At 43.0% G+C, this 23,588-nt stretch overlaps 2 protein-coding genes and 1 long non-coding RNA gene across 4 annotated transcripts in view; 1 reads left to right on the forward strand and 2 right to left on the reverse strand.

The window, feature by feature from the left end:
• Nucleotides 1-1,870: 1,870 nt before the first annotated feature.
• sgcd (sarcoglycan, delta (dystrophin-associated glycoprotein)) overlaps nt 1,871-23,588 on the reverse strand; it is a 618,307-nt gene continuing 596,589 nt past the window's right edge. The window contains exon 9 of the transcript XR_012590425.1: nt 1,871-1,976. The gene's annotated coding sequence lies outside the window, so the exon portion shown is untranslated. The remainder of the gene's footprint in view (nt 1,977-23,588) is intronic.
• On the reverse strand, nt 2,811-22,013 carry arl10 (ADP-ribosylation factor-like 10). Its single transcript, XM_074611824.1, has 4 exons — nt 21,674-22,013; nt 13,616-13,802; nt 7,789-7,964; nt 2,811-5,223 (listed from the first exon to the last, which is right to left on the reverse strand). Exons 1-4 carry the CDS (start codon nt 21,818-21,820, stop codon nt 5,050-5,052), a joined length of 684 nt encoding a protein of 227 aa, XP_074467925.1. The 5' UTR covers nt 21,821-22,013; the 3' UTR covers nt 2,811-5,049.
• On the forward strand, nt 15,792-17,005 carry LOC141753161 (uncharacterized). 2 transcript variants are annotated; one of them, XR_012590401.1, is made up of 2 exons: nt 15,792-15,866; nt 16,768-17,005. It is a non-coding gene; the product is annotated as an uncharacterized LOC141753161 (long non-coding RNA). The 2 variants fall into 2 exon arrangements; XR_012590400.1 differs by having other exon boundaries at nt 15,822-15,977.

Below are 23,588 nucleotides of genomic sequence, written 5' to 3' on the forward strand. Positions count from 1 at the left end.
TCATGTTTTCTCCATTTAAGGTCACCCTAGAGGGCACTACGTCATGTTTTCTCCATTTAAGGTCACCCTAGAGGGCACTATGTCATGTTTTCTCCATTTAAGGTCACCCTAGAGGGTACTACGTCATGTTTCCTCTATGAGAAAGGCTTCCTAGGACACATACTGTCTATGATGGCTAAAACAGCTGATTAGAAACTCCTTTAGGAGGGTTATTCAGGGCCAAGAAATCGACTTTCTCCAGGTTTCTTGTTTACCTGACATTTAAAGAATCATCTCACTGGAGAGAGATGGCTGTAAACCGACAGTTACTTGAGTCTATGTAAATGCGCTGAATGTCTGCACCAAATGTCACGTCAATCCATCCAGTAGTTATTGAGACATTTCAGTCAAAACCTGAAAAATCAACCTCACGGTATAGCACTAGAGTTAAAGTCATTAGGGTTGATACTCAGGGGACCATGATGATGTACAAAATGTGAAAGTTCACTACATAAACCTACACGTCACATAGTAAAACCAAGACACATGCAGTAACTTCCCTCCCTGCGTGTGTCATGTGAACCTTGAGCTCATTATCTTTATTGTCTTCCGTCGTGGTTTCAGATTATCTGCTGCACATGTTAACAATAGTTTGACTGACATCTGCTCGTGTTGACCTTCTCTGTGTCTGGTTTATCATTTACAGCCTCGTTCCAGTGAAAAACTCCCTGAAAGTTCCTGCGTGAGTCACGTGTTTGACCGTCGAGAAAACACCCTGCGGCGCGTTCAGGAGCGCTGGGAGGAAACTTGATCAGCACAAGTCTTTGGGCAGACTGGAGGTATGTGAGGTATGATTGCTCAATGATTCACACCAGCTGTGGTTGTTTTCCTTCAAGACTCATCCAGTAAAAATGTATTTTAACTCAAACTCACTACAATAGATAAAACATTTCTTTTATAAATGAGTTGTTCACTTTAAACCCTACGTCAGCCCACATTGTCTGCTCACATTTTCAAAGTGCCTTTCCCCTTTAGTTCATTTACTAGGTAGCTAACCAGTCCAGTCTCACCCAATGTTGCATGAATGAACAAGTAAGGGATAATGTACAGCGAGCTAATGTTACTTTGTTTACGTAAGTATTTTACTCAGTTTACTTACATATTTTAAGCCCAACCATGATGTTTTTCCTAAACCTAACTAAGTGGTTTTGTTGCCTAAACATAACCAAGACTGATTCACTGTAACGTTTGTGACGTTAAATGACACGCCAAAATGTTGTGCTATTTTTACGCCTTCTCAATGTACTGTTTGTGTTTGACAAATTAATGGATTTATTTGGCAAACTAATGGATTATGTCTAAGGATGCACTGATACCACTTTTTTTCAGACTGAGTACAAGTACAAATATTTACATTTGGGTACTCGCCGATACCGAGTACCGATACGAGTACTTCTCTGTGCCTAAAGACCCTCGTTAACAGCCAGCTGGAGGGTGTGAGCGACACACGGCAGGCTGGGGAGTCCCGCATACGAGGGGATTCTCCCCGCCGGGGAGGGACGGGGCCACCTGCTCCCGGTGCGACTGTCGACCGGGGTGGATTGTCCTTAGTGCACTCCAACCGCGTCGTGCCCCCAGGGCGGGGCTCGGCCCATGTAAAAGGCGCCAGTGGTCTGCGGCGATGTCTGCAACCCACCCAACCCGTCTTGAAACACGGACCAAGGAGTCTAACGCATGCGCGAGTCAGAGGGTGCAAGCAAAACCTTGTGGCGCAATGAAAGTGAGGGCTGATATGGGATCTCGGCCCCATGGGGTCAGGCGCACCACCGGCCCGTCTCGCCTGCACCGCCGGGGAGGTGGAGCGTGAGCGCATGCGATAGGACCCGAAAGATAGTGACGAGAGGTTAACGTCGCGCTGCCGTAAAGTGGTATCGGAGCCGTTGTATCGGAGCCGTTTTGCGAGTACGAGTACATGAGCACAGTATCGGACCCGATACCTGATGCTGGTATTGGTGCGTCCCTAATTGTGTCTGTTTATGATGTGGTAAATACAGCTTGAGTAAATAACCCCATATTTCCATTTCTTATTACAGTTATTTCCCTTTAAATCACATTAATTCTGCATTAACTCCCATGGAAAGTTTCCACCTTGAATATTCCCGTTATTCTGCCACCTTAGTTATGACCTTTAAAACATTAAATTAGATTAATATTGTTATTGTGGCACCTTGTGTCACCACAATATTATTTTCTCAACCTGCAGAGGAGCATGTAACCCTTTAAAATGTCAACTGCTGAGACACGACAACAATAAAAAACAACTTTCACTTTCATTCATCTTGTCACGACATTATGAATCATTTATTTTTTTATTCTGATTGGAAATCCCACAGCGTTACAAGACGACGAGCTTTCATCTACAGAGCCGTGAGTGTTCACGCCGGCTGAGTCACGCTGCTGCCTCGCGGTCATAGTAACCTGCAGAGCGGACGGCACACTGTTCACTGTGCCAGAGTGACGTCAGCTTCCTGTTAGACCAGTTGTGGAACTTTGCCCGGCAGAAAAACAAGCCTATAGATTTTTATCTGTGTTTGTGTTTGCATTGACTTGCTCAGTCAGCAGAGACTAGACTCCACCTGCTTTCCACTTCTGTGCTTATCAGGTTGTTCGTTAGGGGTTCATCTCGTAGATTCATCCGTGTGTTTTTTAGCGAGATAAGACATCGAGTTGTGCACACAGGTTGAGTACATAACTCAATGTTTATTGGCATGTCTTCTCTCTACATGTTTCCAGTTGTAACACCTGGAAACACACTTCTTTCATGTGTAAAATCAAGATTAAATAACCCAAATGGACACTTTAATCACGTTTTAAAAGAGGATAACAAAACATAAAAGACATGCATGAATTCATATCTAACAGCTCCACTTATACAACACGTAAAAAACAAGAATGACGAGCAGTCACTGGTTATAAAAACAGTGCACACATACAACAACAACAACAACGCACTGGTTACTGTGAAAACAACATTTCTGCAGAGTTCCAGTACATCAAAAGGAATAAAACTTTTACATTCATTAAAAAAATTGTGCGTCACAAGCAAACACTGCTGCACACATACAGCAATAAAAAAGAATCTAGCAGTTCATCTGTACATGTAGCTTTATAAAGTCAAAATACAGTACTTCACATCTGCTTTTATACATTCAACGATGTGTGTTTCACTGGATACTAGTTCTCGTCTAAAGCCAGGTCTATAGCCAGGTATAGCCAGGTATAGCCAGGTATATAGTCAGGTATAGAGCCAGGTATATAGTCAGTTCTATAGCCAGGTATAGCCAGGTATAGCCAGGTATATAGTCAGGTATATAGCCAGGTATATAGCCATGTCTATAGCCAGGTATAGCCAGGTTTATAGCCAGGTATATAGCCAGGTATAGCCAGGTTTATAGCCAGGTATAGCCATGTATATAGCCAGGTATATAGCCAGGTATAGCCAGGTCTATAGCCAGGTATATAGCCAGGTATATAGCCAGGTATAGCCATGTTTATAGCCAGGTTTATAGCCAGGTATATAGCCAGGTATAGCCAGGTATAGCCAGGTATAGCCAGGTCTATAGCCAGGTGTAGCCAGGTATAGCCAGGTATATAGCCAGGTATATAGCCAGGTATAGTCAGTTCTATAGCCAGGTATAACCAGGTCTATAGCCAGGTGTATAGCCAGGTATAGCCAGGTATAGCCAGGTGTATAGCAAGGTATATAGCCAGGTATATAGCCAGGTATAGCCAGGTGTATATCCAGGTATAGCCAGGTCTATAGCCAGGTGTATATCCAGGTTTCCATCCAAATGTATCTCAGATTTTAACCAAATGTTGAGAAAATCTGAAAAATAATAAGCGAATGAATGCTTGTTTCCATCCTCTACAGTTATACGACTGTTTGGAGTCAGTTCATCGGGATAAGCTGTAGGTGAACGCCGATTCTCGAGTCAGAAAAACCATGATACCATTGAAGAAGAAGAGGCAAAATAAGATGATGTAATAGAGCTATGAGTTATGACTTTATTCTCGTAACACTACCCTCACTGCATTAGACTTATATACTATATACTTAGACTATAAACTGTGTTACCTTCATCACAATGCTCAAATGTTTCTACAGTAGCCCAGAACGGACAAACCAAACCCCTGTATTGAGATAGGGACATTCCTATTTTCTAGATGCCGCCTGATCCTAAACACTGCACCTTTTAAACGAAACAAGAATTTTGACAAGAAAAATAAAACTGCTTTTCAAAAGCTCCCTTTAAATTCCCTCGTGAAATTCTTCCCCCAGATCTCAGAGAAGCCTATACAAGCGTAGGAGTCAAACACGGAGTCGATGAGTTCACTGAGCTGGTGCAGCATTAGTCCCCCGGGGGGGTCTCCCAACCTGGCAACCCTGAATATTACCTGTTCTACTCTGCTGACTGACTTCTCTGGTCACACACACAAAAAGCTTTTTCAGAAAACATCAACGAGATCTGTAAACGCATCAACAGACTTTACATGTTTCAGTTTATATACAGAATAATCTACATGCTTAAATAAACAGTCACAGTTTGACATTCAGAGTGGCGTCCGGAGTCTGAATCATTGGCAGGAGGTGGACGCTGTGGTCCTGAGTCACAGACTCCGTGAGCAGACCTTCCTCCTTCTGTCCTCCTCGCTCCGCACCTCCTCGTCCTCCGGTGAGTAGGACGAGTCGAGTCGGAGGAAAAGATGGGATGAGCTGAAGGATTTTCTAAAACAAACTGAGGCGGAGGAAGACGAGGAGGAAGACGAGGAGGTACTGCAAGGCTCCATGTTGGCGTCTTGTTCAGTGATTTCTCTGCCTCAGTTCCCGCAGCCTTCGTCATCTCCTCCTCCTCCTCCTCCTCCTCTGCCTCAAATAAAGCCAGGGCGGCTTAAACAATGAGGAGGAAGAGGAGGAGGAAGATTGCTTTAAGCCATCCCTTTTGTTTCCATCCCTCCGTCTCCTCTGCTCCGGGAGGAGGAGGAGGAAGAGGAGGAGGAGGAGGGATGAGATCAGACGAGCTGGAGCAGGAGGTCCTGGAATTTGTCCAGGCCGCGGCAGGAGTTCCTCAGGGCCCCATCAGAGCCCAGCTGGGCAGCCAAGAGGAACAGCTTCCTGTCCTCGGTCACGGAGCCCAGAGACAAGGCCTGATGCAGCTCCGACACGCTCACAGCGTTGGGCTTATCCTGTGGAGACGGTGAAACCGGTTAAACTCAGCTTCACTTTACTCTACATACATAAACTGTATTGTTGTCGTTGTCGTCACTTCATCGCTGTATGCACTTTAATGTGTATGTGAAGACAGCGAATGTTAACGCCACCCTCCTACACAGACCATTCAACCCAGTCTATAGATGTCCGCCTCGTTTCTTTTGCCAGCACACAGGTTCTGCTGGAAACATCCTTTGTGCTGTTTAAACAGAGCGAGTGGCGAGGCAGAGAACAAAGTAGTGTGGTGGGTGAGAGAGCCGGTATCACTGTCAGACAGAGCTCCTCCTACTGAGGACACTATTTCTTTTATTTCACCTGCACCGCGTATGTGCCGCGTGACAAAGGCAGTACACTTGTTTTTTATAATCAAAAGTTAGTCCATCCTTTACAACTATTACCATCTCTTTTTATTTTCGCTTGTGGGTATTCAGCATCCATCTACACATAACAGTCATGAGTGCAGAGATTTCACGGTCGGGTCGCGGGGGCAACAGCTCCAGCAGAGGACCCCAAACTTCCCTTTCCCGGGCCACATTAACCAGCTCTGACTGGGGGATCCCGAGGCGTTGCCAGGCCAGTGTGGAGATATAATCTCTCCACCTATTCCTGGGTCTTCCCCGTGGTCTCCTCCCAGCTGGTCGTGCCTGGAACACCTCCCAAGGGAGGCGCCGAAGGGGGCATCCTTACTAGTTACCTGAACCACCTCAACTGGCTCCTTTCAACGCAAAGGAACAGCGTCTCTACTCCGAGTCCCTCACGGATGACTGAGCTTCTCACCCTATCTCTAAGGGAGACGCCAGCCACCCTCCTGAGGAAACCCATTTCGGCCACTTGTACTCGCGATCTAGTTCTTTGGGTCATCACCCAGCCCTCATGACCATAGGTGAGAGTAGGAACGAAGACTGACCGGTAGATCGAGAGCTTTGCCTTCCGGCTCAGCTCTCTTTCCATCACAACGGTGCGGTAAAGCGAATGCAATACCGCCCCCCCGCTGCTCCGATTCTCCGTCTCCAATCTCACGTTCCATCGTCCCCTCTCTCGCGAACAAGACCCCGAGGTACTTGAACTCCTTCACTTAGAGGTAAGGACTCATTCCCTACCCGGAGTAGGCAATCTATCGGTTTCCTGCTGAGAACCACGGCCTCAGATTTAGAGGTGCTGATCCTCATCCCAGCCTGCGAACTGATCCAGTGAGTGCTGGAGGTCACAGACCGATGACGCCAACAGGACCACATCATCTGCAATAAGCAGCGATGAGATCCTCAGCACGCCGAACTGCAAACCCTCCTCCCCCCCCGACTACGCCTCGATATCCTGTCCGTAAATATCACAAACAGGATTGGTGACAAAGTGCAGCCCGAGTGCAGAACGAGTCCGACAATGGTTACATGTAGACGTCTAATACACATTCATTATTTAGCCCAGTTTAAGATGCAAAACCTGCAAACTTTCTGGGAAATATTGCAATTGTGTCGAACAGTTTGGTGTAAAAAAGGTCACCTGAAAGAAAATCTGGATTTCTGTAGACACTTTCATATCAATAGAGTTAAAAGGAAATGTGTCTCTCTTTTATTAGATATTCTGTTTGATGTTCAAAGTTTCCTTATTAGTATTGAAGATGAAAGAAAGGAAAGAGAGAGGGTGATAATTTCACACCTATAGAGGTGCTTTTGGATGTTTTGACCACGATATACTGCGGCTGCAGTGTAAGCTCACTGGGCTGCTGAACCCGCTCTGTGCAGAACATTTTGACATTTAGCTTCACTAAAATACGACTTAGTTTTATCTCAGGTTCCTTTTCCAGCCTAATATTGTGCTCACAGCGCTCACGGTGCTGAGAGAGGATGAAAGTCGCAGCGCTCTGACAGTAGATGTAACAAATATTCCCGCTTCCCTCGGGAAGGTCATGTATAATTCCACAAGCGGGGTGAAGAAATATGAGCCGAGGAGGAAATGTAGAAATGTTTATTTCAGGAGTCTGATGGATCATCGCCGCTAGATAAATGAAGAGGGAACAACGTGTAGCTGCTCGCGTTCCAACGAATCCATCTCTTTTCTGTCCTCATGTGACATTATTTAGACTTCTGTATCAGAGTGACTACGGTGTTAAAGTCTACTCCTGTTACTGCTTCCTTTTCCATTTTTACCAATATTGTGCTTCTATTCATTCACAGGAAGAGCTTAAAGGACTACTATACGCTTTTGCTGTACATGTTTAAATGCACGTTGTACCATTTTTGGATGCTTTTATTCAGAAATATTTGCAGGACAGTGTTGTAGAACATGCAGTGATTTGGAGAGCTCCATGAAAGAATATAGTACAGGGTTTTAATTGTGGGTTATTACTATTATTTACAAATTACCACACGTTTCTCTCTGTCTAAAATAAATATAAATGATATTTATAGTGAAATGAAATGGCCATTATGAAAGACAAACTCTATTTAGAAAGAAAGAGCTGACAGCAGCAGAAACGCAGCTGAAATGTAGCTGATGTGGACACCGAACTGAATGGTTAGCTGTGATGTGAATGGTTTTACCTGCTTGTTTCCCAGGACGACCACGGGCAGCTGGGGCTCCACCCTCAGCAGGCGGTGCAGTTCAGCCTTGGCCAATGGGAGGCGGCTCCTGTCGGAGGAATCCACCACGTACACCAGAACGTGAGTCTTTCTCAGGTAGTCCGACCAGTACCGTCGCAGGTCCTCACCGCCACCGACTGCAGCAGACAAAAACACATATACGGTATTATAACATAGAGACTTTCTACTTTAAATTCCAATACTTTTTCAATTTTTGACTTTTAGGTTAAACTCAACCAAAAGTCCAAATCCAGCCCGGTCACATTAAATGGCGTTTGAATGATATCCACAAGTCATTTCGCGTTTGGCATGTCATTTGTACACCATGTAGTCTGTACTGACTGCAATGTTGCAAGAAGTGTTTGTATGACAGAACTTAAATCTCTAAAATCTGTATTCATTAGGACCCGATCCGACACTTGAAAAATGTTATATGTCTCGGGTTTGGCCGTTGCAAAATGGCTCGCTAGCGCATCCTAGAAAGTTGGAAAAATTGAGCCCCTCGCTACGGTTTCACCTACATGTATGAAGTTTGGCAGACAGATGTCACATGTGGAGACGCACAAGAAAGCCTCTTGGAGGTATGCCCAAAACTCAACAGGAAGTCAGCCATTTTGAATTGAATGTACAATTTTCGGCCATTTTTAGTGTTTTATAAGACGTGTACTTTAACGAACTCCTCCTACAGATTTAATCAGATCGACTTGAAATTTGGTCAGGACCATCTTAAGACCTTGAGGATGAAAAGTTATCAAAATAGTGAGTTTTCACTGAACGATCTGACCGTGGCGTGGCGGCCACTTTGGGCCATTCGCCATGAAACAGGAAGTTGTTGTAACTCAACTGTACATAGTCCGATCTGCCCCAAATGTCTCAGGCATGATAAGGGTCCAGTCCTGAGGACATTTACATGTCAATATAGATTCATAGCCCCGCCCCAAGACGTTAGCCACGCCCGCTTTCATAACTCATGAACCGTTTATCGTAGAGTATTGTGGCAGGCGTCATGATAACTCATTTTTAGGCTTTTCCCGTCACGTTGTTTCCATGAAACAGTCATGATTATGTTTAGCCGCAGTTCGGCTTAAACCATTTAGAAAGGTTTAGGAACACTTTGGGTTCACGGACATCGTCCTCCTGGTTGAAAGTCCTGTGTTTGTTGGATTTATCTGGTTTCTGCAGCTGTTTCTCATTATTATGCCATGTCGTGTTGTTCGGAGAAGAGTATAGAACTTTCATGATCATATAACGAGTCTCATCAGAACGTATCCGGATCCAGCCTCTGAACAGTTACTCAGTGTGGGTTTCATGATTAAATGAGGGTTTATTGGTTTCTCTAAATAGCAGTTTTATAGCAGAAACCGAGATAAACAGGACGTCATGTTCTTTTATTGATCTTTACAAAAGAAACTTTCACTGTCACACAGCCCTGACTGATCGCCTCGCTGAAGGGCATGTCAGCGTTGGCAGATGTTTTCTGTCGTTTGTGTTACAGTGAAACTAGAAAGAAAGTTGAATAATTAAATGAACAGATCGATAGGTAGAATTATATAGAGCTGCTGGCATTCCTCCTTTAAACACACACAGATTCATTTCAGATATGCAGTGGACCGAAAGAAATCACTAATCTGGTTTTCACTGAGGGATGAAATCAGCGAAGACGGTGCTGAAAGCCTGCGCTCTTGTTGCCTCCGGACATGATACGTCAGCGAGCCTCTGAGGCAAAATACAACTGTGCTGCTCTTTTTCGCTTCCCTTTTAAGGGTTTAGAGCAGGAGTCAGCAAGCTTTACTATCAAAAGAGCCATTTTAGGCAAATCTGTCTGGAGCCGCAAAACATTTGATCATTGTGATGAAGGTAACACAGTTTATAGTCTAAATATATAGTATATAAGTCTAATGCAGTGAGGGCCAAAGAGACAATGAACTACGGAGTATTAGGGCTACATTGAAGGAAAAAACATCTGAGAATTACAGAATAAAGTCAGAATATTACGAGAAAAAAAGTTGTAATATTACGAGAATAAAGTCATAACTTTACGAGAAAAAAGTCGAAATATTACGAGAATAAAGTCATAACTTTACGAGAAAAAAGTAAAATAACACGTAAAATTACTACTTTATAATATTATGACTTTATTATCAAAATCTCAGATTTATTTTTTCCCTCAATGTGGCTCTAATACTCCGTCGTACCGTCGTACCATAGACCTACAACAATGATAAATAAAAATGAAAATGTAAACTAAAAACAGTTATTGATTTCCATTTTTATAAATCCACAGGGAGCCACTGGAGAGGAGCTGAAGAGACGCATGTGGCTCCGGAGCCGCAGGTTGCTGACCTCTGCTTTAGGGTTTATATATATATATATATATATATATATGAGTGGAGCAAATCAGTTTTTTCGGGTAAAGTTGAAAAACAATAAATGTGCTTTTATTCAGTTTATCATTTTGTACCGATCTGTGTGCTACGAGGAATACTTGGAAGAGGCCTCGCTCTCTTATTCCTGGAAAGAGGCCCACCTTAGGTTGAGGGATGAAGAGATGTAGTCAGTGTAAGTACGTACTGCTGCATGCAGAATACATACAGTCGGGACTTTGTCATAACATTGTGCCACAAACTTTGACCCTTTTAGCTCATATATCTGCAGCGCAGCAGAGGATTGTGGGTCATAATAACCAGAAACACATGCTGGATTGATTGTTAATTGATAAAAGTACACCATGAAATCCAGTCTAAACCAGAAAAAAAGCTTGTAGCAGCATTCTGCAACGGTTCAGCACCACCAACACCGTTTATACGCCACACAGTCACAGGACACGTTTGCTAGAAAATCTAGTTACCAGCTTCAGTGGTGGGGAAAGTTTCATAATAAGTGAAGGCTTTTAACTTCCCACAATCCCGCTGTGTAGAAGAACTGACCTGTGGCTATAATGAGCGTCGGCGCCCTGCGGCCCAAAACGAATCGCTTCTCGCACACATCGGCGGGGGAACGACTTCAGGTCGCAGCCGCCGCCTCCTCCCAATCCAGCACAGCACAGTAAGAATTCATTAGTGGTGGACTTAATGGAGAATGTTGCTAGGAAACAGGGTAGTGATGTAGCGTCAGCTGATGTGATGTGGCAGCAGTAAATACCTGTTTACCTGATGTGGTACAGAGAGGGGGTTGGACCGGACGCACATGCAGCTTGTGTCTTATATATATCGGAGGGAGCTCAGCGGGGACGCTCGTCCTGCTGCTCTACAGGCCGCCTTATTAGGTACACACCCACGTGAACACACACACAGCACACGCTGAGTCATACGGGTGTGAATGATGTGTGTGTGCACTGAACTGAAGTTGTAGTCCTGTGGGTTAAACTACCTCGGCAGTGTTTTCAATGGAGAGGCGTTCAAGACGTATAAATACAGGGTTGTTTTTACACCAAGTTTAGTTACTTTGACCCCTAAAATATGCTGAATCCCAAGACTGAATCCAATAGCTTTCTGGTGTTGTGTCAAAGTCCGTTTCCCCCATTGATTGCCCCGTTTGTAACCTTGATGCTCCCTGCGTTATCTCAGCACAAAGCTTTAGTGGGGAAGTGTTTTCTTTTACCTGTTTGTCTGGCACAGGTGTTAACTATCCAACATGTAAAGGGCGGGTCCATCTGCATTCTTTTTTTTGCCCTGGGGGCACGACGCGGTTGGGGCGCACTGAGGACAGTTCGCCCCGGTGACACTTTGTCCACGGCCCCGGGAAGCACCTTCACCCCGAGCCTTTCCAAGCCGACCTAGAGCCGGTCGCGGCGCACCGTCTCGTATGCGGGACTCCCCAGCCTGCCGTGTGTCGCTCACACCCTCCAGCTGGCTGTTAACGAGGGTCTTTAGGCACAGAGAAGTACTCGTATCGGTACTCGGTATCGGTACCCAAATGTAAGTACTTGTACTCAGTCTGAAAAAAAGTGACATTGGTGCATCCCTAATTTGAATCAAATGAACATGGGGGATTGTATTTACATACAACGTCATAAATCCTGCTAATTAGCATTCCACTGAAAGCCGTCGCGCTGCACTAAAAATAACACTTTGCTCATCATTCAGACCGTCTGTCTGCGAGACGCTCGGCTGCAGTCGGCCTCAGAAGAACGAGTTTCTGAGGATGTATCCAGAGGAATGTGTCACGCTTAACGGCTGATTTATTCATGATCTGAAACACAGAGAGATCGGTGGGCGCCGAGAATCCTTTTTTTCTCCTCATCCCTGAACGTAAGAAGGAACACATGTCGCCGCCGCCCACTCGCTCGGAGCACTTCAGCGGCGCCCGGCCCGGTGCGTGCAGTAAATGTTGGGAGTCTTTTGTCTGGCTGACATTGATGCAGAGGCACGTTGACAGCTTAGTGCACAACTTAACACGCATCAGGAGCAGAACAGTGCACCGGGACCCCGCTGGAGAAATCCAGCTAAAAGCCTTTAAATGAAAAGATGCAGATCAGATCAGTTAGAGGAGCTTTGAGCCGGCTGACATTCGGCGTTGTGTTAAAGGGAACTGAAAGACAGGATGAGGAAGATGTATTTTTAAAACTGTGGGCTTTAGTTGGGGCCCATAGTCTCTGCTTTTAGTACATTATGTACTATCTTGATTTGATGAACTCCCTCAACTCAAGCTCACAAATTGACGTCATAGATGCCTTTAAACAGACTATTCCATGCTACAGTATACTATTACTACATTAAATATTCAATGTTTACAGATTGATCATTAAAAACGAGTGTCAGCTTTTGAGCACTACAAAACGAGACCTTGCGCTTCTCTTATGAGCTTCGTCTGCGCACAATCCGTAGACTGTATACGATACGTTGTGTTGCGATACGATACGATGCGGTTGTCGTAATATTACGAGAATAAAGTTTTAACTTAACGAGAAAAAAAACTTTGTATTATTACGAGAATAAAGTCATAACTTTACAAGAAAAAAAGAAAATAACACGCAAAATTATTACTTTATAATATTCTGACTTTATTCTCGAAATCTCAGATTTATGTTTTTTCCTCAATGTGGCTCTAATACTCCGTCGTACCGTCGTACCATAGACCTACAACAATGATAAATAAAAATGAAAATGTAAACAAAAAAACAGTTATTCATTTCCATTTTTATAAATCCACAGGGAGCCGCTGGAGAGGAGCTGAAGAGACGCAGGTTGCTGACCCCTGGTTTAGGCAATAAAACCACTCACTTAGGTTTAGGAAAAACATCATGGTTGGGCTTGAAATCAGTAAGGAAACTTAGTACAATACGTACAGAAACAACGTAACAGAAGTATGGAAAACAGGAAACAAACGTCACTAAAAATAACTCAACAACACTTTGGGACACGAACACCGGAAGTCCTGTGTTTGTTGGACCCATCCACCTGCCCTCCCACGCGGATGCATTTACATTGCAGTCAGTACAGACTACATGGCGTACGAAATTACACACCAAAAAGCAAGAATGGCATTTTTATTGCACGCAAAATTAATTGCAAATTGTCATTTAGTGTGACCAGGCTGGAGGATATACTGCTAACATTAGCCTTCAGTCTCTGACTCCGACTCTCACCCACCACAACCTGCACTGCTATCTGCTCTCTGGTGACTTGTTCGATACATACGGGTTTAATGAAACAAACTGTAAAGAACAGAGCAGTAAAAGCTCTTTCAAAATTCTCCATTTCATGCTATTTGATAAATCATAAATGCGTTCTAGACTCCACACAGAGCCTGCAGTTTTTATATTTTCGAGGGATAAAAGGAGTCTTACTCTCCAGGAAGTCGAGCTGGCAGGCGGGGGCGCTGAGGCTCATGAAGTTGAAGCCGCGGGTGGGCCGGCAGCGGCCTCTCTTAGCCGCCGACTCGCCGCCGGGAGTCAAACCCTGCAACATGCTGCTCTTCCCGGCTCCGTCCAGACCGAGGACCAGGACCTGACGCTTCCCGCGCTCCTCCTCCTCCTGCAGAGCAGAGACACACAAGGCCAGTGAAAAATTAAAACACACATCATTTATTCAACGCTGAATTAGATTATTTGCTCAAGAGTGAGGGTGTGGAAGAATGGCTGCTTTGCCTTCAGGTTATAAATATAATTAATAGTGTAAATGATGTGGCGCACGTTAGGCATTAACAAACCCACATGATTGTATAAAACCCAAATGTACCAATTATCTATGAACTTCATGATTAGCACGTCTGCAGACCGGATCATCATAATGTATCAAAGTGAATGTATTAGACGGTTTGGGGATTTGACTCTAAGTGTGCAAAAACACGTCATAGAATAGAATAGAAGATACTTTATTATCTACTTTTTCAGTGCAAAAGGAAGACATTTGTCTTTAGACTGCATGTGCAAAAACTGCTATTAAAAATGGGACATAAAAACACAACATATCTCATCCTGACAGGACACATTAATACACATTTACATAAAAACACAATAGAAGCTATATCAAAAGGACAGCCTGCATAATGAATGGCGAGACAAAAGCGTGCAATAAGAACGCCGTTCTTGCTTAAACACAGGACTTTCAGCCAGGAGACCGATGACCGAGACCGGTGTTTACTTTTGAGAGTTACATTAGTGCCGTTTGTGACATGTTTGTCACGTGTTTTCTAGTGAACCCCCCACGGTTAAGAACCAAAAAGTAGCTTACTACTCCTTACTGATTAAGATATTTTATGGCAACAGGGACACAAACGATTTTTATAGATCTTTTTCTTTGCGCAGGGGACTCTGTACCTTTACCCTGAAGGCAGGAGCTGAAAGTGGGGATTTAAGGGACGGCTGTGGTCGTCTAAGATTTTGCCACTTTAAAGGGACTGTTTGTAACTTCTTACACGTATAAATCATTGCAGGTCGGTGTACCATGCGCGCTCGCGTGTGGTTACGCTGTTCAGTCTCAGACTCCAACACAAACTACAGTGAAGCACCAAAACCTCTTGGTTGTATCTAGTGAAGCTGTTAAACAGTGTTGGCCGCGGTCGGAGGACGCGGGGGAGACCGTAGCTTTGGTCTCCAGGACCGGAGTCTCTGCTGTACTCTGCTCCTCTGCTTGTCTTCACTCACACACCGCGCTCGTTCTCGCTCTTTCGCTCCACCTCTCACGTGCATGCTGCTCACTCCACACTGCAGAAGAGTTAGTTTAGCTCTGAGAATATCTAGTGAATGTACAGTGGACGTTTGTGCAGAAATAACTGTTGCAGCTCCTCCAGACCAACAGAGGTTTCCCGTGTCTTGTGAAGTGACGGGGCTCCGCAGAGAGAAACGTTATCGTCTCCGACCAAAACTCCGGCGTCTCCCCCGTTCCCTCCGGCCGCGATCGGGAGGCTGAGACAGGAAAAGCCAACACTAGGATCAGCATTGATTCATGGAGAGACCTTGGTCTGGTCAGCTAACATTACTGCCAAGCAGCTGAAATATAGAGTGATATTGTGCTTTTAGCTGACGTGTGTCTCCTCACTGTGTTGAGCGATGCTCCTTCATGTCTATGTAGAGCGAGCACAAGCGCCAGCAACAGGACGCTGATTTTCGTTGACTTAACGGACACAGGTGAAGCTGTTAACAAGACATTTCTGATTCTTACATAGAGTCACTTTAATCAACTATGAAAATAATCGTTAGTTGCAGCTCTACTTTCGACACTTAGGAGCTCGAACCAGGATGCAAGGTTGAAAGTGAGTATACTCTCAATCAGGGATTTTGCTAACCTAAAAAATCCTTTCTTTACGCAGCAGGAAGAACCTTTGCTGTGTTTTTTTTTTGTAAATGCATGATTCCACATGATCTGTAAAGGTCAAAGATTGGTCAAACACACAACCTTCATGAATATGAATCAGTGTCTGCAAACCTCTGGAGGTAAAAGTCGTGATATTATACTTTAATAAAAAAGACATCACAGAGCAGCATCATGATAATAAACCTTTCTCTTTATTGCTGCATCTTCAGGTCGGAGACGGAGAGCACTCGTCTTTGAGCCGACCGTATCTGCAGAAAGACAAGTGGCAGCCACTCAGTAAAGGTTAGCAGCCCGATTCAAACCTCCACGCTTCTCTTTGCACGTGAGACGCCGCAATCCCTCTGAGATCCCGCCACGCTGTCAGTCATCTCCCCTCTTTAAAAGTCACACAAGGTTAGTCGTTATTCATACCGTGCGCCGATGTGCGGCTTCTGTGGAGGGTTAATTAGCAATTCATATCAGCCCTTTTTAGAGCTGGGATGCATCTCTTTTCTTGTTAAAAATATCACTTTGCTTTGTTGATGTCTGGATGGAGTTTACATCCAGCTCAGAATCTGCTCTTAATTTGATTTCTTGATGCATAAATCTACATAACAACTACCCTGTAATTGTCAAACGGAGGTCAGATGAAGATATTTTTGGTGGTGTTTCTGACTGGTGTTGCTGGGTAAACACAGCTCCAGATAAACACGGTTGCTTTGACAGATCTGTAGCTTGCCTCCATGTATTTCTAGCTCTTGCAGTCCGCTGGGAGACAAACCTCAAACCTCTGACAGTGTTGAGCCGCTGCAGCTGCTAAAGGCTGCAGAGCTTGTACCGCTTTGCCTCTTTTTTTGCAGCACTATCAGCATGGACTTTGTGTGCAAAGTGATAAATCTTTGCATACTTGCTGCAGTCTTTTGATTGTATCTCGTTTATCTAAAGCTTTTTGACTGAACTAAACATCCCGTGTTATTATTTCTTTATATCTGACATTTCTTTGGTTAATAAATGGAGCTGACATTTTCAAGTCAAGCCCAGCGCTCTGGCCATTTATCTCCCGCTCCCCGTTTGTCAGATCAAAATACTTCATCTTCTTCTTCTTCTTTTTAGATTTCAACCTCAGTTCTGCCGGTTCAGACGTTTCTCATAAAAAAGTGAAGTGATACTGTATTGATTTCTATTGTTTTTTTCTGCTCCACAGGGAGGAGAGAAAAGCTCAGCTCAGCTGCAGATCTGCACTTCTGGATCTGACAGGGATTTAACGTCTTGCTCAAGGACACTCCAGCAAAGCAGACTCTCGGTAACACCTTGGCTTTTATCAGAAGGAAAGCATTAAAGCTAGCTCGCCTGCAGCACTGAATGGGAAACGTAGAGCTGTAGAGAGGAGAGAAGTGATGGGAACTTTGATCCTTTAACACACCTATCATCAGTCCCTCCTGTTCAATGTTCCAGGAGCTCTTCTGTGAGTCTCGTTTTTTTTGTACCAACATTTTCTCCATCTGGTCTGTTTCTCCTTTGTTAGTGATTTACGACACTACACCCTACAACCACCGCCAGATAACAAGCTGGAACTTTTAAGTACTTTCTAAGCAGCAAGAGCGATAGCGGTGACATAGTTAGTCTTTTTAAGTTACAACCAAGTGCTGTTGACCCGACTGATCAAATATATGCTGCTTATTTTCTTTCTTTCAGAAGGTTAGATGAGATGATTGATGTGAATCTCAAGACGTATCCTCATACAACGGTTCGTATGATCTCTTACGAAAAAGGTATTCACAGGAAACAACGTGTTTAGGTTTAGGCAACAAAACTCCTTATACTGTAATTCGTAAATATCCCACAAAATCAATTCGTATTTGACCCTCATGAACCAGGACGTATAAAGAGCGACAAACATGGCATAGAGAGGAGGTGTCGTACTTAAAGCATCAGTAGGCGAGATTGGAGCAAATGTGATTTAAAAAAAGTTATTTTTATCAAACGGTCGCTATATGGTGACAGTAGAACATGAAACAGGTAACCTGAAAAACATCATGTTCCTCCGGTGTCCTCCGGTGCTCCTAACGGCATTTGCAAGATTTCACAGACCGGAGGAAAACAAGCAGTCAGAGCTGATCTGAGGTCTGCTGTCCAGCTGCCGTCTATGAGAGCCGGCTGTCAATCACTCTGAACTCCGACCAAATGGTCAAACTAGGCAGCGCTGATCAAATATGAATCAATATTATGTTACGTTAATGTCTATTCCTCTCCTCAGATGTTCTCAGAAGCATCTTGTAGTGCACGGTTTAGCTGGAAAATGAGAACGTTTGTGACGCTGCTCGCCACCATTGTGAAATCTGGTGAAGGAACGCCAAGTTCTGGTCACATGACCGGAGCTCAGCCAATAGGAACGCTCTCTCAATGAAATGACCTGTGATTGGTCAAAGTCTCCCGTCACGGGCTAGATGTTCTAAAGCCTGAAAACAGAGCCATGAGGAGGAGCAGAAGTCTAGTTATCTCTCAGAACACTTGAATTACAATATGCTGAAAGGTTATTATGGGATGTTTGCCCAATGATGCCAAAAATATACTGCCTACTGCAGCTTTAATGTATTTGTGAGGTTGCTTTCTAAAGTAACCTGCGTTGACCCGGCAGTAAGGCCGGCCGGTTTACATATTGGGAAGTGTAGGAGCTATAGTTTTTACCAATACCAGTCACTAAAAAGTCCGGACATCTCGACCTCTTGCTGCTTTCATTTGAACCATTTTTATTCAAGTCTCAAAACTTTATGGTAGAGTGGAAAGATAAAACTAAACCTTCAACAATCACAGTTTTTTCCTGAGGAAACAGTTTTAAGCTCATGATAATGATCGTTAGTAGCCAGAACAGCAGCCGCTCAGTAAATATCTGGCTTTTGCTGCGTCATCCAAATACATTAAATATCAAAAATGGGATCTCTGAAGCTGCTCCTGAGGTCTTGACGTGATGCCAAATCATCTACAGGTGTGCAAGTATCTGCAGAAACAACTGCATGGACATTGAAGTTGTCCATCCTGACAGTTCGTGTCTGTGTCTGTAGCTGCTTGTAGAGTTTCTCCAGTTCAGCTCAATGTGTTTCTGCTCTTTCAGAGACTGTTTGTCATCGTGTAAATGAGCCTGAGCCGCCCTCCCACCTGCTGCAACTCCCCAAGGTCAGAAACACGCTGTTAGTCGACTCCCCCTGCTTTCTGAAGCCGAAGACGTGATCACAATGCATCTCGGTACAATGTGGCTCTCGGGGATGAAAACATTTACACCCCCCCTCTCCCTCTCCCTTCTGCAGCGAGCGGCGGGCTGGCAGACACTGACAACATTATCCTCTAAACACAGACTGAGCCACATAAAGCGGGCTAAGCTTATTACGGGCTGCTGCTGATTGAATAGGAAACGAGATTAGAGACAAATGCAAATAGATTTTATTAAGATATTCAGGCTGCAGATGAACGGCTCAGTTTAAGAGACGTCTGTTTCCTGCGTCTGGCTACAGTTATATATTGGTCTCAACTACATGATGTGGAACTGAAATACACATTTGGGCTTTTTAAAGATTTGGGAAGCCATTAGGGTGTAACGATTCATCTGCTACCTCGATTTATATTCCTACATCGATAGATACTCAGGGGCGGCTGCACCCACAGGCGTTTTCACCGTGCGCTGTCAGTTTTTCATTCAGAGAAAATGACTTTCCTTTCCCCGTGATGTCTGTATTACTGTTCTACCGTTTATAATGAAAATGAGGACAGAAGCAGCAGGTTAAATTAATGTTCATTTATATGAATAGAAGTTGGTTTATTATATGTTGTGTTAAATATTGCACTGCCTTGTATCTTGAGAACTGAAGCAGCGGGACCTGCAGTTGCACTTTTCAGATAAAAGCTGTATGTGTTTGCCATTAATCATTGTTTACTTGTTTATATCCATAATTAATTTATCCCTGATTCCCCTACAAGAAAAGCTTTGAAGGAATCCTGACCTGCTCTGTCCAGTATCACATATTTATTTCAGTCACACTGATTGAATCGTTGGCAAAAAAAAAGTTACTGAATCGATTTCAAATCATTGAATTGTACCGTACCGTACCGTACCGTAACGTACCGTACCGTACCGTACCGTACCGTAACGTACCGTACCGTACCGTACCGTACCGTACCGTAACGTACCGTACCGTACCGTACCGTACCGTACCGTACCGTACCGTATCGCTCAAGATGACTAAATATCTTCATCATCATCATCACACCATTCACATGTCAGTTATTCATGAGCAGCTTCATCTTCCTCTTCATCATGATTATTCTCACTATTTACATCTTTTTGACCATCATCATCATCATCATCATCATCATCATCACCACCACATAATAAAAGCCATCATCTTCATCACACCATTGGCACGTCAGTTATTCATGAGCAAGCAGCAGCATCTTCCTCCTCTTCTTCATCATCATCATTCTCACCATTCATTCACGATTTTTTGTTTTTATAAATATCATCACCACCACTGCCATTTATTCACCAAGCATCCTTCATCAGCTTCTACTTTACTCATTACCATCAACCTCTTCCTCATCATTATCATAATCTTCCTCTTCTTGAACCCTTCATCATCAATATCATCTCCATTATTTTATGTTTGGGAAGCATCATCATCATCATCATCATCACTGACATCAAAACCACCTTCATCATCACTACCTCTACACTTTTTCTTCATCATCATCATTCTCTCGCTTTACATATTTTTGACCAGTGTTAACCATCATCATCATCACACCATCAGCATGTCAGTTATTCATCTTCCTCCTCTTCTTCTTCATCATCATCATCATTCTCACTATTTACATCTTTTTGACCATCATCAGCATCATCATCATCATCACCACATAATAAAAGCCTTCATCTTCATCATCATCATCATCATCATCATCACCACATAATAAAAGCCTTCATCTTCATCATCATCATCATCACACCATCAGTATGTCAGTTATTCATGACCAGCATCATCTTCCTCCTCTTCTTCTTCATCATAATTATTCTCACTATTTACATCTTTTTGACCATCATCATCATCTTCATCACATAATCAGAGCCATCATCTTCATCACACCATTGGCATGTCAGTTATTCATGAGCAACAGCATCTTCCTCCTCTTCTTCATCATCATCATCATTCTCTCTCTTTACATCATTTTGACCAACAATCATCACCACATAATAAAAGCCTTCATCATCATCATCATCATCATCATCACACCATCAGCATGTCAGTTATTCATGACCAGCATCTTCCTCCTCTTCTTCTTCATCATCATCACTCTCACCATTCACATTGTATTGTCTTTAAATATGACCAACATCATCATCATCATCATCACACCATCAGCATGTCAGTTATTCATGACCAGCAGCAGCAGCATCTTCCTCCTCTTCTTCTTCATCATCATCATCATTCTCACTATTTACATCTTTTTGACCATCATCAGCATCATCATCATCATCATCATCACCACATAATAAAAGCCTTCATCTTCATCATCATCATCATCACACCATTGGCATGTCAGTTATTCATGAGCAACAGCATCTTCCTCCTCTTCTTCATCATCATCATCATCATTCTCTCTCTTTACATCATTTTGACCAACAATCATCACCACATAATAAAAGCCTTCATCATCATCATCATCATCATCACACCATTGGCATGTCAGTTATTCATGACCAGCATCTTCCTCCTCTTCTTCTTCATCATCATCACTCTCACCATTCACATTGTATTGTCTTTAAATATGACCAACATCATCATCATCATCATCACACCATTGGCATGTCAGTTATTCATGACCAGCAGCAGCAGCAGCATCTTCCTCCTCTTCTTCTTCATCATCATTCTCACCATTCACATTTTTTTATTTTTTTTTTATTTTTTATTATCCTCCTCTTCTTCACCACCTCAATTATATTCATGAGAATATTCTGCAGTGTTTCCTTCATTCATTCATTCAGTCAGTCAGATGTGATATCAGTCTAAATAGTTATAATAAAATAATAAATTCTTATTCTAGTAACCATAGTGTGTTGTCACCTCTTTGATGGTGCAGTACTCCGCCTGTGGAGACCATATCCGCCTCTTGTAGAAGAAGTTCAAGGCGATGAAGAGAGCGGATCCCAGAGCAGCCACGGCGGCGGTCAGAGCGATGGAGATGTTCCGGAGGAGAACCATGTGAACCATGAGAGGAGCTCTGAGCGGCCGGGACACAGCGCTCTGGAGCCGGGGAGAGGAGCTGGAGGAGCCGGGGAGAGGAGCTGGAGGAGTGTTGACTCTGACTGACTGCTTCCTTCCTCCTCCTCTTGTTGTGCTGCTGCTGCTGCTGCTGGTCGGACTACATGTGATCACATCTCTCTGCTTGTTTTTGTTTCGAGACGCGCAAGAGGAAGCAAAATGATGCGTTCAAGTGCAGCTCGTTAATTTCGCTTCTCCTCTGGATTCCTCTCTCCTATTACACTCAGTTGCAACATGAAGAAAGATATTTATTTAACCCTCATCCTACCAACCTATTTAACACACAAGAACATTATTAGTCATGCAATTTATATTAGAACCCATGGCAAACATTTTTTTATATATTCTATTTTAAATATTTTATATATTTTATTATATTTATATTTTATTTATATTTTTCTCAAACTGAGCTGCCTAGGGATGCAAAATGAATTTCAGTGCAAATTGAAAATAAAGTTGTATTGTATCATACCATATCTTATCTTATGGTATCGTATGGTATCGTAATTGGGTGCTTTTGACTGGGACCCCAATACATTGGTCTTTTTAAAAAAGCACAAATTAAAACAGAAAACAATGATATGAAGTCATTAGGAACAAGTTGATTGACAAAATCATGAAAAATTAGAATGATAGAATAAAGAACTTTTGAGATATGACAAAAAGTATACCTCTGTGGTCTGTGGGGACCCCAGTCGGTAGGATGAGGGTTAAAATATAGTTTCGAAGTGCTTGTTTGACTTGCTTTAAAGGGACTGTTTGTAAGAATGTCTCGGTGCCAATTCCTTTTAATCAAGATTTTCTTATTCACCACTTCACCAGGCCAAACTATATATGTATATTCAGACAGACCATGTGAGAAAAATCATGTTTTTTTATATTAAAACATGTTCTAGTAGAAACCCCAAATACAAGTATGAACCTGGAAATGAGCATGATGTGTCCCCTTTAAGACTGTAAGCATGCTAATTCAATAAGTATCCAAAAAATATGCTGACCTATATGCATAACATGTACCAGACACCTACTCTCACAATCTCAGTTTACCACTCTGTGGGCTCAAGTTATAATATTTCCGACAGAACCTGAAGGCATCAGAAGCCTCTCTGCAGGTGAGAGCAGTCAGATGTACAACATCTGGAATTTAACATGTGAGCTGAAACACATGAGCTGCACCTGTCAGTCTGTCAGACAACATGAGAATCAGATTATATTAGGATGAACAGTCAGATCAGATCGATGTTGTCACCTTCAAAGTCTCTCTCTCTCTCCATCTCCACCCATGAGAGGTGAGGAGGTGAAGTGCTCCATCTAGAGTCAAGTCAAGTCTTAGTTTTATATATTCATTTTCTTGTTTAATTGGATTTATAAAAACATCATCTGGTTTCTGACTCAGCACTTCAAACACAGAATCTTAACAGGAAACTTTATGAAATGTCTCCTGTGACTGTTATACATGGTATATACTGTATTATAGATTCTTATTACTATTACTATATTACTATAGATTTTTATTGTGGTAGTTTGTCGAGGTGGAGCTTATTCAAGTTAAACCTATTAACTAGTTATTATTTTCATTATGGAATAATTTGTTAAATATATTATTTATTATATATTTTATTTTTATTTATTTATATAATTTAATTTAATTAATTTTTGTATATAGAATCTTAATTTGCAAATTAATTGTGTGAAATAAATGGATTAGGGTAAAAGT

The sequence above is a fragment of the Sebastes fasciatus genome, chromosome 16 (genome assembly GCF_043250625.1).
Source record: "Sebastes fasciatus isolate fSebFas1 chromosome 16, fSebFas1.pri, whole genome shotgun sequence".
Taxonomy (NCBI): domain Eukaryota; kingdom Metazoa; phylum Chordata; class Actinopteri; order Perciformes; family Sebastidae; genus Sebastes; species Sebastes fasciatus.